We start from the raw sequence: 14,880 nt of genomic DNA on the forward strand, positions 1-14,880 counted from the left end.
TTGGTATATTAATGATACAATATATAATTCCAATCATTTATTAAAAACTGTAATAAACTCATAATCGAATTCTTATATAGGTACCGTAATTAATTAAACTAAACTTATACACATTTCACTCTCCACCCTCTTACGCTGAAAAAACGAGTCAATCATCAAAAAAAACCAGCACATCTCTTTACACATAAACATAGCTCAGAGAAAGATCGCAATCACTGGTCCACCAACCAACTGAACTCACGCACGCGGTGCACAGAATTCCTTCCCATCTAACCTTCCCTCCGTTTGCCATTGCCACGGTCGCGGGCATTGCTGCAAGACGCGGCCATACTGGATTTTTGAAATTCGAATTTCGAATTCGATGGTGTGTCGGTTTTGTGTTGTGATTTTGAATTTGGAATTATGGTGTGCAAAACTGCGCCGATTGGGAGTCGTGAGTATTTTTTTATTTTATTTGAGTTAGGGTTCAGGGAGAAAAAGTTAGAAATTTAAGAGATAAATATTCGGTTTTTTTTTCAGTTTTTTTTTAAGTTTTCGAAGTGTTAATTTGTGAAACTGAAGTTACTATGTAAAATAAATAATTTTATTGCAAATAATATACAGTTGAAAAATAAACACACAGTTTTATTAAACCTTTAAATTAACAATTTAAAGGATCTCAAATGTATACAAACTACAAGTGTTATATTATAAAAAAATATATTTTTTAGAAATTATTTTGTACGAAATTGGGGCAAAAAACAACTACCTATTATAAATTAATTGCAACATGACAGAAATTAGACAGACAATTAAATTAAGCTAATCAATATCGATCAATTTGTCACCAACAATAATGGCAGTAGTTTACTAATAAAATTAATCGAATTAAAGCGTCAATTACAATTAACGAATCGGCGTGTACCGATAACTATAAATCGAATAATTGGCCGCATGCGCCAAATTCGTTGGAAAGATTTTTTTGTATGATTTTTAGTTGTTGTACCTGCTAGGTATTATTTATTTCTTGCATAGATAAGTTAGTTACGTGATTTCGTATACAATTAAATTAATTATTTTTTCTAAAATTTCCTAGTTAGGTATTGCATCGCAAAACGACTAAAAATAAGTTCAAACATGCACGCACGCATCGATACACTGTAATAATCACATTTCAAGTTTTTTTTTTAATTGCCATCATGCCACTCAAAAATCGCGGACAGAATTCAGCATAGATTTAAAATAGTTCAATACCGCTTTTGTTGACGAAATTTGCCATTCTTCTCTTTGTATCATAGTTCTACTACTACAATGGCTAGCATTGCTAACTCAAACTCGGTGGGGTTGCGTTGTTTTATTAGTTATTACGGACTTTGTGTGCCTGGTTTCCGCTTCTGTTATCGGCTTTTTATTGGTAAATAAATACGGGGTAATGTACTGAGACCTGCATTATTTACGGGTTGAAAATACAGGTCATATTGAACATTTTTTTCTTTGGGACTACCACGGAAAACGCGGGAAAAAATTGGCATCGACATTTTCTGTGGGAAAGCACATTTTTTTTACGGGATAGGAGGCCAACGAGCAGACCGGTCGCCTGATGGTAAGCGATCACTGCCGCCCATGGACACCGAAACACCAGAAGTGTTGGTGCGTTGCCAGCCTTTAAGATGGGTGTACGCTTATTTCTTTTCTCATAATATCAGGTAAATAATTGCAGTGGGCTAAATACTGCATGAAAATAAAATATACAAATCATGAAATGAAATAGTTGTGTTAGGTCATATGATATGCCAGGCCTTTAACGTAACATTTTACGATTGGACCCTTATGCGCCACGCTGTCGCCGCTTGACAATTTTGTCAAAGAAATAAGAAAACCCTATTTAATGACGTATGACAAGTGTATACTTGACATAATTCGACCCGTGCCGCATCACCCGGGTGGTTATGAATCTTAGGCAGCTGCCGCGAAAGCTTAGATTCCAGTTCTCGTCACTTCAGGCTACTGTCACTTTTTCATCTTATATGACATTTATTTCAGCTATGAATATCGATTTATTGGCCAAATTAAAAGTAATAATTTATCTTTTTTTTCAAGCAACGCACAGAGTGAACGAACAAGATGGGCGGACACAAGAGGTCGCTGACTATGAAACTGCGCTGGATTCAGCTGGTAAGTTATTAACACACTTGATCCTTGTTGAACCTTTACCCATAAATTAAAATAGTATACGCATAAAGAAAAAGGGATTTTTAGTCCACTGGTGGTGATGGTTTCAGATATATGTACTAATAGCACACACCAAAGAATTAGTGACGCAAAGTACCGCCGTCTCCGGGTGGTACAGTGGTCAAGACTTTAGCCACGTAACCTGAAGATGCCGGTAGACTTGGTCACTTTTTTATTATTTATCATTTAGCTACGACCGTTTCGCTGTTTTTTTTTACTAGATCATACCTATGTTTAGTTTTTCGTTAAGTTTTCTTCTTGTTTTCACTACGCTCCTAAGTTGTTTTTCTAAGCAAGGCAGGCTACTATGTAATTAATTTCCTACAAGCACTTTATATAATGAGTCCTATCTCGAGTTACTTAGTGGCAGTCATTGAACCCTATCCTTAAGCAATGCGGGGGTCGATTGTGCTAAAAATGCGAACGTATAATTGCTTACAGAATTGTGCTAATTTTTTGATTAATGAATAAGAAAAATACATTACAAGATACAAGATCGGAAAAGAGGAAACCCGAAACGAGTGGCGATAAATTAAAATGGGCCATTTTTTTCAAAATTGTCCCACTTTTTTTGTAACATGGGTATTTTTTACGCGATTAATACTCAGAATCGCGAGGTCTTTCGATGCTGACAGGAGAAAAAAATGTCCCAAGACTTCCATACAATTTTTCGAACCTTCCATTCCGTTACCGCCATACAAAATGTATGAAAAGTTGGTAAAGGAATGGGAAAAAAAATCCTTGGGACACTTTTTTTCTCCTATTGGAATTGAAAGAGCTCGCGATTCTGAGTGGAATCCACATAAAAATTTCGAAATCCAAAAAAAAATTACCCAAATACGACCGAAAAGAGTGATTTAAATTGACATTCCTTCTTCGCACCTTTATCGTAGGTAAGTACGAAGTTTTGCAGGACATTATAAGGGCCTTTTGAAGTTTCGACCTAAAAATAAATGTGTTATTTTGCGAACTAGTGCGGGAAAAAACAACATGTGTCTTGAAAAATGCCTAGATTTGGTCTAGATCAAAAAGCATTTGTCTTAATCAATAATAATATTAAATAATATGTTATATAAATAGGTACACAATGCTTTTTCTTGACAGTTTTTATGCTTTAAACCTTCTACCTCCGGACTGAAAGTCGGGCACTTTTGCTGCTCCTTTTTTGACGACAGATTCATTGACTCTTTCCCAATTATCGTGTAGCAACAGAAAATTCGACATACCTTTAAATTAATATCTAGCACTAGGCAACTAGGAACGTGCTGAGATACGCGGCAGCTATCTCCGATGTTGATAAACACGTGCGCACACGTCGGCGTGTTGTTGTTTGATAGCAACATCAGCATCTTCGATGCTGAGACAGTTTGACATGACAATACAATTTGCAGTGCAGCATTTCCTAAATTTTTATTTTTTATTTTAAATGGAATGGAGATGAGTGGAAGACCTAGGCGAACTTTTCTTATTCAAATCGGGGAAATATTGCAAAAAGGCTAGGTCAGAAGTACTCGAAACCGACGAGCGTGTATGAGAAACGTTATGAAAGTGTGTGAAGCGAAAGTGATTTGTCAGGATCATAGTAAATGGAAATCCGTGATCTCTGCCTACCCCTCTGGGAAACAGGCGTGATTGTATGTATATATGTATGTATATATGTATTTTAAATGGGCTTACTCTTGACAACAATGAGTAATGAGTATGAGTACGGGCGAAGAGTATGGAAATGCACATTACCGCGGATACTGAATATTTAGATTTCCAAATGAATTGATAGACTCATTAGAAAGTCGAACCTGTAGCCAAGCTCGTTATATACTGAAAAAACACTTATTAAAAACGAAAAAACTTGTATATATAAAATAAATAACAATTCATATAAAATTTAATTTAATTTACGGTACTATGTAATAAATAAATAACAATTATATATATATATATGTATATGTATAAGTATTTGTATTATATTATATATATCATTGTCTGAGTACCCACAACACAAGCCTTCTTGAGCTTACCGTGGGCCTCAGTCAATCTGTGTAAGAATGTCCTGTAATATTTATTTATTTATTTATTTATATGTACCTAGACTCCTTAACTCAAATAATCTTTTCAATTTAAGATTAGCAGTTAAGTTCATAAATACATGTTCGTTTCTTAGAAATAAACAGATTAAATTTTTTTTTTTTTTTACCACAAACTAGCCAAAGGCAAAGGCACATCTCGGACACTGGGCGATCAAACATATTGAAAGAGGCGCCTTCCTAGCACACATTCTAAGCTCGTGTAGGTGAACGCGTACCATGTTTGTGTGAGTGAGATATGACAGGTTGACTGTTCGCGTTTTTGGCAGGCGGTAACTGTGAGGTAACCGAGAGAGGGTGGGCGGCACTTTCAGCGGGGAGCGGGAGTGGCCATACTGTACTGTCCTCTTTATTATACTGTGCCATCGCCCACCTTACCCCTCAGTCGTCTTCCATGACACCCATCAGAGTGAAATTCTTATCTCGTCACCACACGGAGATTTTTGCCTCTTTGGTGTAAATCTGTGGGCCTAGTGAAAAAGGGTATAACTCAAATTGTCTCGGTGAAAAAGGGCACAAGTCCCACCTCGGACTTGTGACCTTTTTCACCAAGTCAATTTGAGTTATACTTTCACTAGGCCCACAGAAATATTACCTATCTCAGTCAATTGATTTTATAGGAGGTAGGGCATAGCGAATGATATTCCGCTTTGTGTGGTAGGGCACAGCACAGCGGATATCGTCTCGCTCGAATCTAGAGCAGAGCCCAACTGGGGTAGTACCTCCGCCTTACAGAAGACCACAGCCAAATAGCACTAGACCCTACTCATAGTGTTGTGTTCCTGTCGGTGAGTAAGGCTGCCAGAGCTCAACGAGGGTGCGGTGTGCTGATGACGGGAGGACTTACGGAACTAACTTGTTCCGTTTATTATCCTTTGAGTCGTCGGCAACCCGAACCCTCCTTAGAACTTGTACACTCCTTTTTGCTGTGTACTTAACACAGCAAAAGGGAATGTACAAGTTTCTAATGGGGTGGCAACGCGCATATGACACTGTTTGAGTTGCAGGCGTCCATAGGTTACGGTGACCGCTTTACATCAGGCGGGCCGTATACTTGTTTGCCACCGACGTAGTATAAAAAAAAAATTGATTAATTATCATTAATCATCAAAATTCCGTCAACAAAAGGCACCAGCTTCACCAATTCGGCATGCCATGTTATGACTCGACCTATGAGCCAGCCGTGTTATGCGAACACTGTTATACCAAACAACTCATTCAACGGCCAGATAAGAGTTATTTTCAAACTTAAATGTATTGTTAATTACGTAATTGGCGACGAGTAAAGGCGCGTGCCTTTGTATCAATATTTTCATAACGAAGACTGTGTCAGTTAGGCTGGATTTAGTGTTACGGCGCAGGGCGAATCAGCACCACACCGGACTCATCATCCTCCTTGCGTTATACCGGCATTTGACACGGCTCATTTGAGCCTAGGGTCCGCTTTGACCACTAATCCCAAGATTTGGCGTAGGCACTAGTTTTTACGAAAGCGACTGCCATCTGACCGGTTTCCTCGCGATGTTTTCCTTCACCGAAAAGCGACTGGCAAATATCAAATGACATTTCGCACATTCTTAAAAGAAACTAACTGTAGATTTAATAACTATGCACAATAAAATTATTGACATCACAATCGAATGAATATAATGTAAAAAAAATCTATAGGACACTTATAAATTTAAAGTAGGTACATATTCATCAAATCCATGGTTGTAAATATTTATAGAATAGATGCATGTTAGAATATAAGTAATTAGTGTAAAATTTGCACGCCACAAGTCGGCAGAATTGTGCTGGACCTAATAATTTTAAATACACAAAATCTGTAATAGCTGTACCATGATTCTAGCAAATAAAGAATACATACATACATAAATTCCGAAAAACTCATTGGTGTGAGCCGGGCGTCGAACCTGCGACCTCCGGAGCGAAAGTCGCACGAACCGCACCGCAGCGGACTAATGTGTATTAAATTCAGGGAGCGTTTCAGAGTGGCGTGAGCGGGTCCACGCGGCCAACATCAACTCATCATTGGTCGTCCGGATCGCTCCGCGCGGTCGGTCCGCGTGACACTAATGCCGTGTCTTGCGTGGGCGACGGTCGCGCGACCGTCGCCGTCGCGTCTCATACTTCCATATCGATAAGGTTTGATTTCGTATGCGTTGCATCGCCGTCGCGCGACCATCGCGCGACCGTCGCCCACGCAAGCCACGGCGTAAAACAGCCTTATGAGGATTTAGAAGGCGGAGGAGAGGAGACAGGGAAGTGAGGATTGAGCGGGGTTTGACTTTTTTGGAGTTCCTTCTTTCCTCTCCCCATGTGGGGACGGGATAAGAATTTCAACACCCCTTTCTTCCCGCGCGTGTTGTAGAAGCCGACTGTGGGGTCTGGGTTAAATTGTGGCGTGGCCGATGGGCAAGCACCAGTCACTGCAATATCAGAATGTTCTGTTTCTTTCAGCCCGTTAATTGAAACGAGCTGTTTCATGTGTTCTACCTACCCCCTTTAGAAATACAGGCATGAATTTTATGTACTCCTTTAGAATCAATTTCTAATAACGTTGTGGTGAAGCTCCAAAAATTGACATCTCCGGTGGATCGAGCACGTTGTTTTTGTGCATACTGACTTTCACACCCGTATTCCCAAAAGGTAGAAGCCTCAGTACCACTTTAAGCAATTATGGGGTTGAAAGAAAACGAAGTTGTGAGACAGGTTGCTCATCGCCCATTGCCCACACAACCATTTAACTTTTTTTTTGTTAACCCAGGGGGAATCCGTTATGGATCCCACTGGCCCGGGAGAGCCAAGTGGGTACGTCCGAATCCCACGGACTAAACACCCTGAGATTCTCTGACGCTCGCCGCGTCGTTGGCCGGGGTTTCGGGAACACGGTTGTAGACCGCCGTTGGCCCGCCAGCGTTGCCCTTGCGGGCCCGGCTCTTGTGGCTGGTCATGCAGCCTACTCCGCTTAAGGCACCCTTGGAACACTTGAGGGCACCACTTCCACCAAAGTCGACTTTTACGACATCAACTGGAGGAAAAGATGTGAAATTCGTAACTCGTCACCACACGGGGATTAATGAGGGATTAGATAATATATGAGCATGATAGGTGCATACATATTATTTTGCGAAGTCTCAACCCTTGCGGTATACCTAAGGTTAATAATACAATTTTATTGATGACCTTAATATGTGTGTCAATCAATTGATCATAAAATGTTTATGGTTTTTATGAAGTATTGTTGTGTCTGTTGCTGTACGGGTAATAATATAAGTAATATTATTTCTGGAACAAAAGAAATTATATTATATTAGTCAATTATAGTTTTTTTTAAAGAGTGGTAAGATTACATCGCTACTAAGTAGGTAACGAAGTTTCTAGTATACCTATTTATTAGCTAAGTTTATAGCGATTTTGACAATTCAGCAGCGGTAAAAGATACTTGCGAATTGCGAATGTAAAAGTACCAAAATCTCTGCCATATCTTGATATGACTAGTATGTAAATGACGAAACCTTAAAATTGTTTGGTTTCTGTGCCCATTTGACGAAGACTGTAAATTTGAATATACGTATAATATGTACTTGTACTTTGTTATTTTTTTATTCTTTCGGGAGTTTGTTTACCATTTATGACTCCCGCTGGAACAATATCGGCCTTTGAAGACAGAGACACCACTGAAGGGCAAAGGGTGTTTGCATAAAATAAGATCTTTTTCAGAAGGCGCTTTTTTATCGCACTAGTGCGAGAAGCGCGTCATTTTTTGTCAGATCAAACCTTCGGAGCTCCTACTGTACCTACTGAAAAACGACGTACGATATACGAACGAAAGGGAAATTCATAACTCGTGTCGATTTAAAACACTCCTTTCGGGACTTAATCACGTAAACATTTACAAGTGTTACAAGTGTTTACGCGATTAAGTCCCGTTTTGTTCTAAAATTATGAGTACAAATCGTGTTAGTCTAAATCAATACACTCCTTTCGGTCGAGTTTAATTTATCGCCACTCGTTTTGAACTTCCTCTTTTCCGCACTTGTATCGTAATGTACTATTCCAGTTAAATAACTAATTAACGGTTTTTTTTTGTACAGGTTACGGCCGATTCAGCCGCGCAGCGCTTGCTCATGTGCATTCTTGGGAGTCAGAACTGCGCATTCGTTTCACAAAGGGAGTCCAGACTACAAGCGGGACTGGTCAATATGGCCTTTATGTGCGGTAAGTATCTTCTACCTCACTCTTTACAAGAGGAATATCATGCTTGAGTCAAGTATGTGCTGCCAGTGACCACGTGAGGTGAGAGCTGCAGCTAGCGACTTACCAGGCGGGTGAGCTGCTTTAGTTAACTACCTACCAGGCGGGACTGGTCAATGACCACGTAAGAGCTGCAGCTAGCAACTTACCAGGTGAGACTGGTCAATGTGGCCTTTATGTGCGGTAAGGACCATCTAATTTTTTTCAAGAATGGGCAGTGCCAGCCTTGTGACAATCAACTGCCTCGCTTACCTCGACCGTCAAGTCGTAGCTGCTTCCAGCGGTCAAGTGTGAGCTGCAAGTTACTACTTACCAGGTGGGACTGGTCAACATGACCTTCATGTGAGGTAAGTATTGTCTAGTCTAGATATGTTTTATTTTTTCAAGAATGAAGCATGTCAGTCTTGTGTCAATCAACGGTGTCGCTTACTTGGGGCATCCGGAACTGAGGCATCAAGTGTGAGCCGCAGTTTACTACTTACCGGGACTAGTCAATCTGACTTTTATGAGCAGTAAGAAACATCTTCTAGATCTGCATCATGTCATGACTTATGTGCAGCCAGCGACCAAGTGTGCGCTGATACCTACTGACTTACCAGGCTGCACTGGACAATATGCCTTTCGTGTGTGGTAAACTTATCGTCTACCCTATTTTCAAAGAGCAATGTCATCCTCGAGTCAATCAACGGCCTCGCTTACCTCAAGAGAGGCATTACTCGTATTCCAAAGCCACGCTGCACTCGTTAGCTACGTCATTTCACGGCATTTTCCGTAGTTTTGCTCAGTTAGATGTATATTTTTAGGGTTCCGTAGTCAACTAGGAACCCTTTTTTTTATGGGATAGGAGGCAAACGAGCAGACAGGTCGCCTGATGGTAAGCGATCACCGCCGCCCATGGACACCTGAAAACCAGAGGTGTTGGAGGTGCGTTGCCGGCCTTTAAGATGGGTGTACGCTCTTTTCTTGGAGATTTGAAGGTCGTATCGGTCCGGAAATACCGCCATATCTGTGAAAATGATTTATTGATATTGTTAATATTTTCGGAAATAATCGCTCCAAAAGTTTAAAAAAAAAATAAAAAAAATTGTCGTCGCCCCCCCCCCCCCCTCTACCTTTTGAACCATAACTTTAAAAAATTTGAAAAAATCACAAAAGTAGAACTTTATAAAGACTTTTTAGGAAAATTGTTCCGAACTTGATCGGATGACTAGCTTTTGTGAAAAATACGGAACCACGGAACCCTACACTGAGCGTGGCCCGACACGCTCTTGGCCGGTTTTTTTTTGTTTTTCTATCGTTATTTTTCCCAACAATTTGCCAAAATGAATAGACCAACTTTATTCACGATCGCAAAAATACCATGACTGTCCAAAAGGAAATATTACCAAATATTATTTACCAAAAGAGTAAAATTAGCAAAGGCGTGGTACTACGCGACATATAGAATTACTGCCCGCTAGACCAAGTAACTATTTTGTTTGTACCTATGCAACAAAGCTATTTTGAATACATTCAAAATATGTATAGATATCTTTATTGCCTGTACATTAAGGTGTGTATATATATTTTTGTCTGTATTCAGCTTGGTTGCTGACTGTATTAACGTAATTTGAGTCGCAAAAAATAACTAGTGATTCTTCAAGTTGTAGACCTTATAACGCCCCGTGTTGAACATTTTTAGAAATCATAATGATCAAAATGAAATTTTTCCCCTCACTAGCTCGGAAACACGTGTTTTGTCCTTTAATACCAGCGGGTAAAAACGCATTTTATCCACTAGTGGGTAAAGTAATTTGACCTTGAATATAGTCAAATTAACTGCTTTAAAATTGATAAAAATAGGTGAATCTAGTAATAAAGATGATTTACCACCTGTGGAACTACTGGAAGCAGTGAGAAACGCATTTTTTGCATTGTAGTTTCCTCGCTATAGTGAGGGGAAAAGTTTTGTGTTACACTCGGGTGCAAATGTATTTTACTTCTCGTGTGTTAAAAAACTCGCAAGTTCAGGATTCTATTCTCGAACCACTCGCTTCGCTCGTGGTTCAACTATAGAATCCTTGCACTTGCTCGTTTTTCAATTTCACACTCGGCGTTAAAATACAACTTTGCCCCCTTGTATAACAAATAAATATTAATATTATGACTAGGTTTTGCCCGCGGCTTTGCTCGCGTGAAATCCGAAAATTGCGGAATGCTCCATACAAATTTCCACCCCCCATTTCAGGGAAGTGGGGGGGTTAGAAAGAGACAAAAAGTAGCCTATGTCACTCTCCATCCCTTCAACCTCCACTTAAAAGATCACGTCAATTCGTCGCTCCGTTTTGCCGTGAAAGATGGACAAACAAACAGACACACACTTTCCCATTTATAATATTAGTATGGATTGTCGAGCCTGCTTGAGAATAGATTTATACGCGTGGCTTCCAGAAAATCCGGACATACAAACATGTTATTAAATAATACCAACAATCGTTACACGTATTGCCAAATATTCACCAAAACAAGCACTACAACAATGATTGAAAGGCGATTATTATTGATTGTGAATCAATATTGTATCACCCCTTACACGAACTAGGCATGGATATTGTTTTGAAGATGTTTACACGTGTTTACATACACGTGTTTACCGAATACCGAATCGAGCCGTGAGTTAACAACTTAACATTAGTCACAAGTGTATGGTTTTATTGTGAACCAGCTTTTTCTCGCGGCTTCTCAAAATTGATGAATGCTCCATTAAACTCGCCTCTTTTAGGGAAGTGGGTGGTCAGAAAGAGACAAAAAGTAGCCTATGTCACTCTCCATTCCTTCTACTATCTCCACTTAAAAAAGATACGTCAATCGTCGCTTCGTTTAGCTGTGAAAGGCGGACAAACAAACAGACACACATATCGGATATAGTCCTTTAGGATGTTTATTCTCTTTACACGTAAAAATACACGTTATATGTTTCTAACCCCCCCTCCTCCCTCATGATGATAGTTGGTGATTTTTTTTCATTTGTACGAAGACGAGTACCCAAAAACTCTGAAATCACTTTTCTCCTATTCTCTAATTTCAAGTTTGTTACAAAATAGTACATTACATCAGAGGCCGGGAAAATGAGGATTTCCGGCCAAGTGGGTATAGACCGGATAGGGATACGAGGCCGGGAATCCGTTTTCACGCCGAGGCATGTATAGTGCTTTTCTCAAACATACTATGAAATTAAAAAAAAATGCTCTAAAAGACAATATTTTATAAAAAAAAGTTACTTTGCAGGCCTAGGCCTGAAAAATAATATGAAATCCCTTTACAGTCCTCTCGAGTTGTTGCGCCCAAAAAGCGATACTTCCCAGCCCATTTTAAGGAACGTAAAGACAATATTTCATTGCATGTTTGAGAAAAAAATGTTCCCCATACGAACTTGTACCCCCTTTTTACGCCCTTTAGGGGTGGAAGCTTTGTACGTAGGTATCACACTTTTATTATATAGTCATAGTTTTAAAACTGTATATTTCACTTAGTAACAACCAGCTTGAAGTCTATTTACAAGGAAATATCTACATCGGTATACAATTACGCGGAATTAACACAAAAGTGCTAAAAGATCCGAAATAACCCCATAACAGTAAATTAGTACATACTTATATGGATAAAGAAGTCAGTGTTGTCATATTTTACAAAATTAAATTATTAAGATTATTTCAGAATTTTATACTAAAAATATTATACGGGAGCACATTTAGAATCAGTGGCAAATAATGCATTATTTTTTAATTCTTTAAGGCCCACTTGCACCGACCACTTAACTCAAGGTTAGTCGGCTGTCAACTGTCAAATTCCATATAAGTTTCTGTGCCATTCTTAGTAATTTATTGGCTGAAAATATACTTCAATCGGTGATTTTGTTGACTAATTTTATATTAGTTAATTAACCGTTTCCGTGCGGATAACACGAGAGGCGTGTCGTATCATCAAGAATATCTGGCCCCGTAGCCGAATGGCATTTCTCCGACGCCAAACGAAAGCGATACGCCGCTGGCTCTGTCGCGCCAATACGCAAGCGCGATAGAGATAGATATCTACTAGCGCTGCCGTCCGATCACTAAAACCCCTCTAAGCTGCATATTACCAGTTTTCATTTGGATAAATATTCTTAAATAAGAAAGAATTCCCCATCGACTGGTCTTGGAATCATATTTTTATCATTTTTAGTTACCGAGATACAGAGTCGACATACCTCGCTAAGTGCACTATTTTATAACCCTTTTCAATAGTATAAAACCGCAAACCCACATTTGTCTTCTATAACTTATATTAAAGCGCTTAGCAGTTGTTTATCTTCATAGTTTTATCACACGATACATAACTATAACAACGTTACTTGACATAAGCTTCATAAATTCCCATTAAAGCCGTTTAATTGCGTTATTACATTTTATAACATTCACTTTTTTAAATAAAATACTACGCTTAAACACGGCTAAAGTCCTTTAACCGTGTATAAATAAATATTTAAAAAATAAATATTTCATTTTTTTCATTTTCATTTTCATTTAAAGACTTTCATTGTAATTTCGGTTACAAATACATCACTAAAACCTAGTTACTGCGCTTTACGGTGAATTTATTACTAAAAAATATTCATAATGCCACACTGAAACAGGACAAACCAGCAAAGCTACGCTAAAACCCCGCTAGTTGTAAAAGTATACCTTCCAAAGTTATTGCGCCAGTCTGACAGTCGGCCGAGCGGCTCGCGCGCAGAAGGTTGTGCGAAGGCTGTAGTGACCGGTGAATGAACATTTTCTCCTTAAAATGTTAAGAAACCGAAGACCAGGTAAGTGTTAAATATCTTTTTTTTAAGGTTTTTTTCAAGCACAACTTGCGTTTTGTTAACGTATTATCACACGTTTGCCGCGACAAGTAAATACCTAACTCATAAGTTATTCGATCGTAAACAAAAAAGTCAAGTCAGTCAAGAAATTACATTGTACCATCCTATTGCTATGTAGGCATTGCCATAGCCACATACATTTTGTAAGCATTTATTTACCTTACAATGTTTTAGTACCTATGTAGGTATGGATTACTTACTTGCGCAACATTATATTACCGTCAAGCTGATTTAATAATGCAGTCAAAAATCAAATTAATTAATGTTATTTCTTTTAGGCTTGTTACGAACTTCAGGATACAAATGATAACAGAGATCTGCGAATAAAATGAATACCGAAAAACCGACCACAAGTCATCACACCAGCAGTAAGTTTAGTAAATGTAGAACAGAAGGGGATTGCTCAACTCGATCTTTACCAAGGAACATTCTATCGTTGTGTATTGTTTCAAGAATTTTTGAGATTGATACCTCAGAATTCTTTGCCTAACTTAGCCATGTCGAACGTTTCTGCTTTAATTTTCAATGCTGACGAAAATACATCAATTTTAAAACTCCCTTTTACTGGTCCAAGCTAAAACCGTTGCTGACGATCATCGAATTTGGATTTATCCTTCGTTGTAACAAAATCGAACAACGTTTACTTCTTTAATCATTCGTAAAATGCTTCTCATCTTGATATAAGGAAAGAAGGTTTTTGAGTATTCCGTCGCAGACGCATTGAAACTACAAGTGATGACTCGAAAGAAGAAGAACTCTATACCTAGCATGTAAAAATTGTAAAATGACAACATATGTATCATCCAAAATGAAGCTTTATCTTGATTTATCCGCTCCAATTCATACAAACAACAGAGAAACAGACTTAAATTTAACCTAGTTAATACAATTTTAAGCAATGATGCACCTGATTTTACCAGAAATTGTTAACAAAGATCTCTATATTGATTCTAGTTTAAAAAAAAATGTATGATATATAAGTATTCTGCTGTACCAATTCATTCAGACCCTTCAAATCCAGAAGTTTTACATACAGAAAAGGAGGACTGACCTACACATAAGTACATATAACCATTTATCGATGTAGAACCACCGTCGATATAGAGCACTACACTCGTAATATTAATATTAATAATACAACTGTCGAAAACCAAACGCACAAAAAAGAAAAATAAATTTTAAGAAGAACGGAATCAAGCGGAAAGAGAGAAAATTATTATGTCAAACAATCCTAAATGTATTTTGAATTTTTGAAGTATTAAATAAATAAAGATTGCTATTTTCACTTGCTTGGCGAATAATAAATGAAATCCGTGTTTCTTTTTGTAAGAACTGCCAATGTCAACCGTTTTTAACCTTATATAACTCGGTAATAAAAACATTATTTTAATAGTGTATTATAGTAATAATACGAATAACTTTGGATATCCAAGAGCGACA

The 14,880-nt window shown here is 38.4% G+C and overlaps 1 protein-coding gene and 1 long non-coding RNA gene across 2 annotated transcripts in view; both read left to right on the plus strand.

The window, feature by feature from the left end:
* Nucleotides 1-237: 237 nt before the first annotated feature.
* Nucleotides 238-8,423, plus strand: LOC125236003. Its single transcript, XR_007178156.1, has 3 exons — nt 238-433; nt 2,080-2,154; nt 8,396-8,423. It is a non-coding gene; the product is annotated as an uncharacterized LOC125236003 (long non-coding RNA).
* A 71-nt stretch (nt 8,424-8,494) lies between these two features.
* LOC125242154 (synaptic vesicle glycoprotein 2B-like) overlaps nt 8,495-14,880 on the plus strand; it is a 29,844-nt gene continuing 23,458 nt past the window's right edge. The window contains exon 1 of the mRNA XM_048150868.1: nt 8,495-8,519. Coding sequence (XP_048006825.1) covers nt 8,504-8,519 — 16 coding nt within the window. The 5' untranslated portion in view covers nt 8,495-8,503. The remainder of the gene's footprint in view (nt 8,520-14,880) is intronic.

This window comes from Leguminivora glycinivorella, chromosome 2 (assembly GCF_023078275.1).
Source record: "Leguminivora glycinivorella isolate SPB_JAAS2020 chromosome 2, LegGlyc_1.1, whole genome shotgun sequence".
NCBI lineage: Eukaryota > Metazoa > Arthropoda > Insecta > Lepidoptera > Tortricidae > Leguminivora > Leguminivora glycinivorella.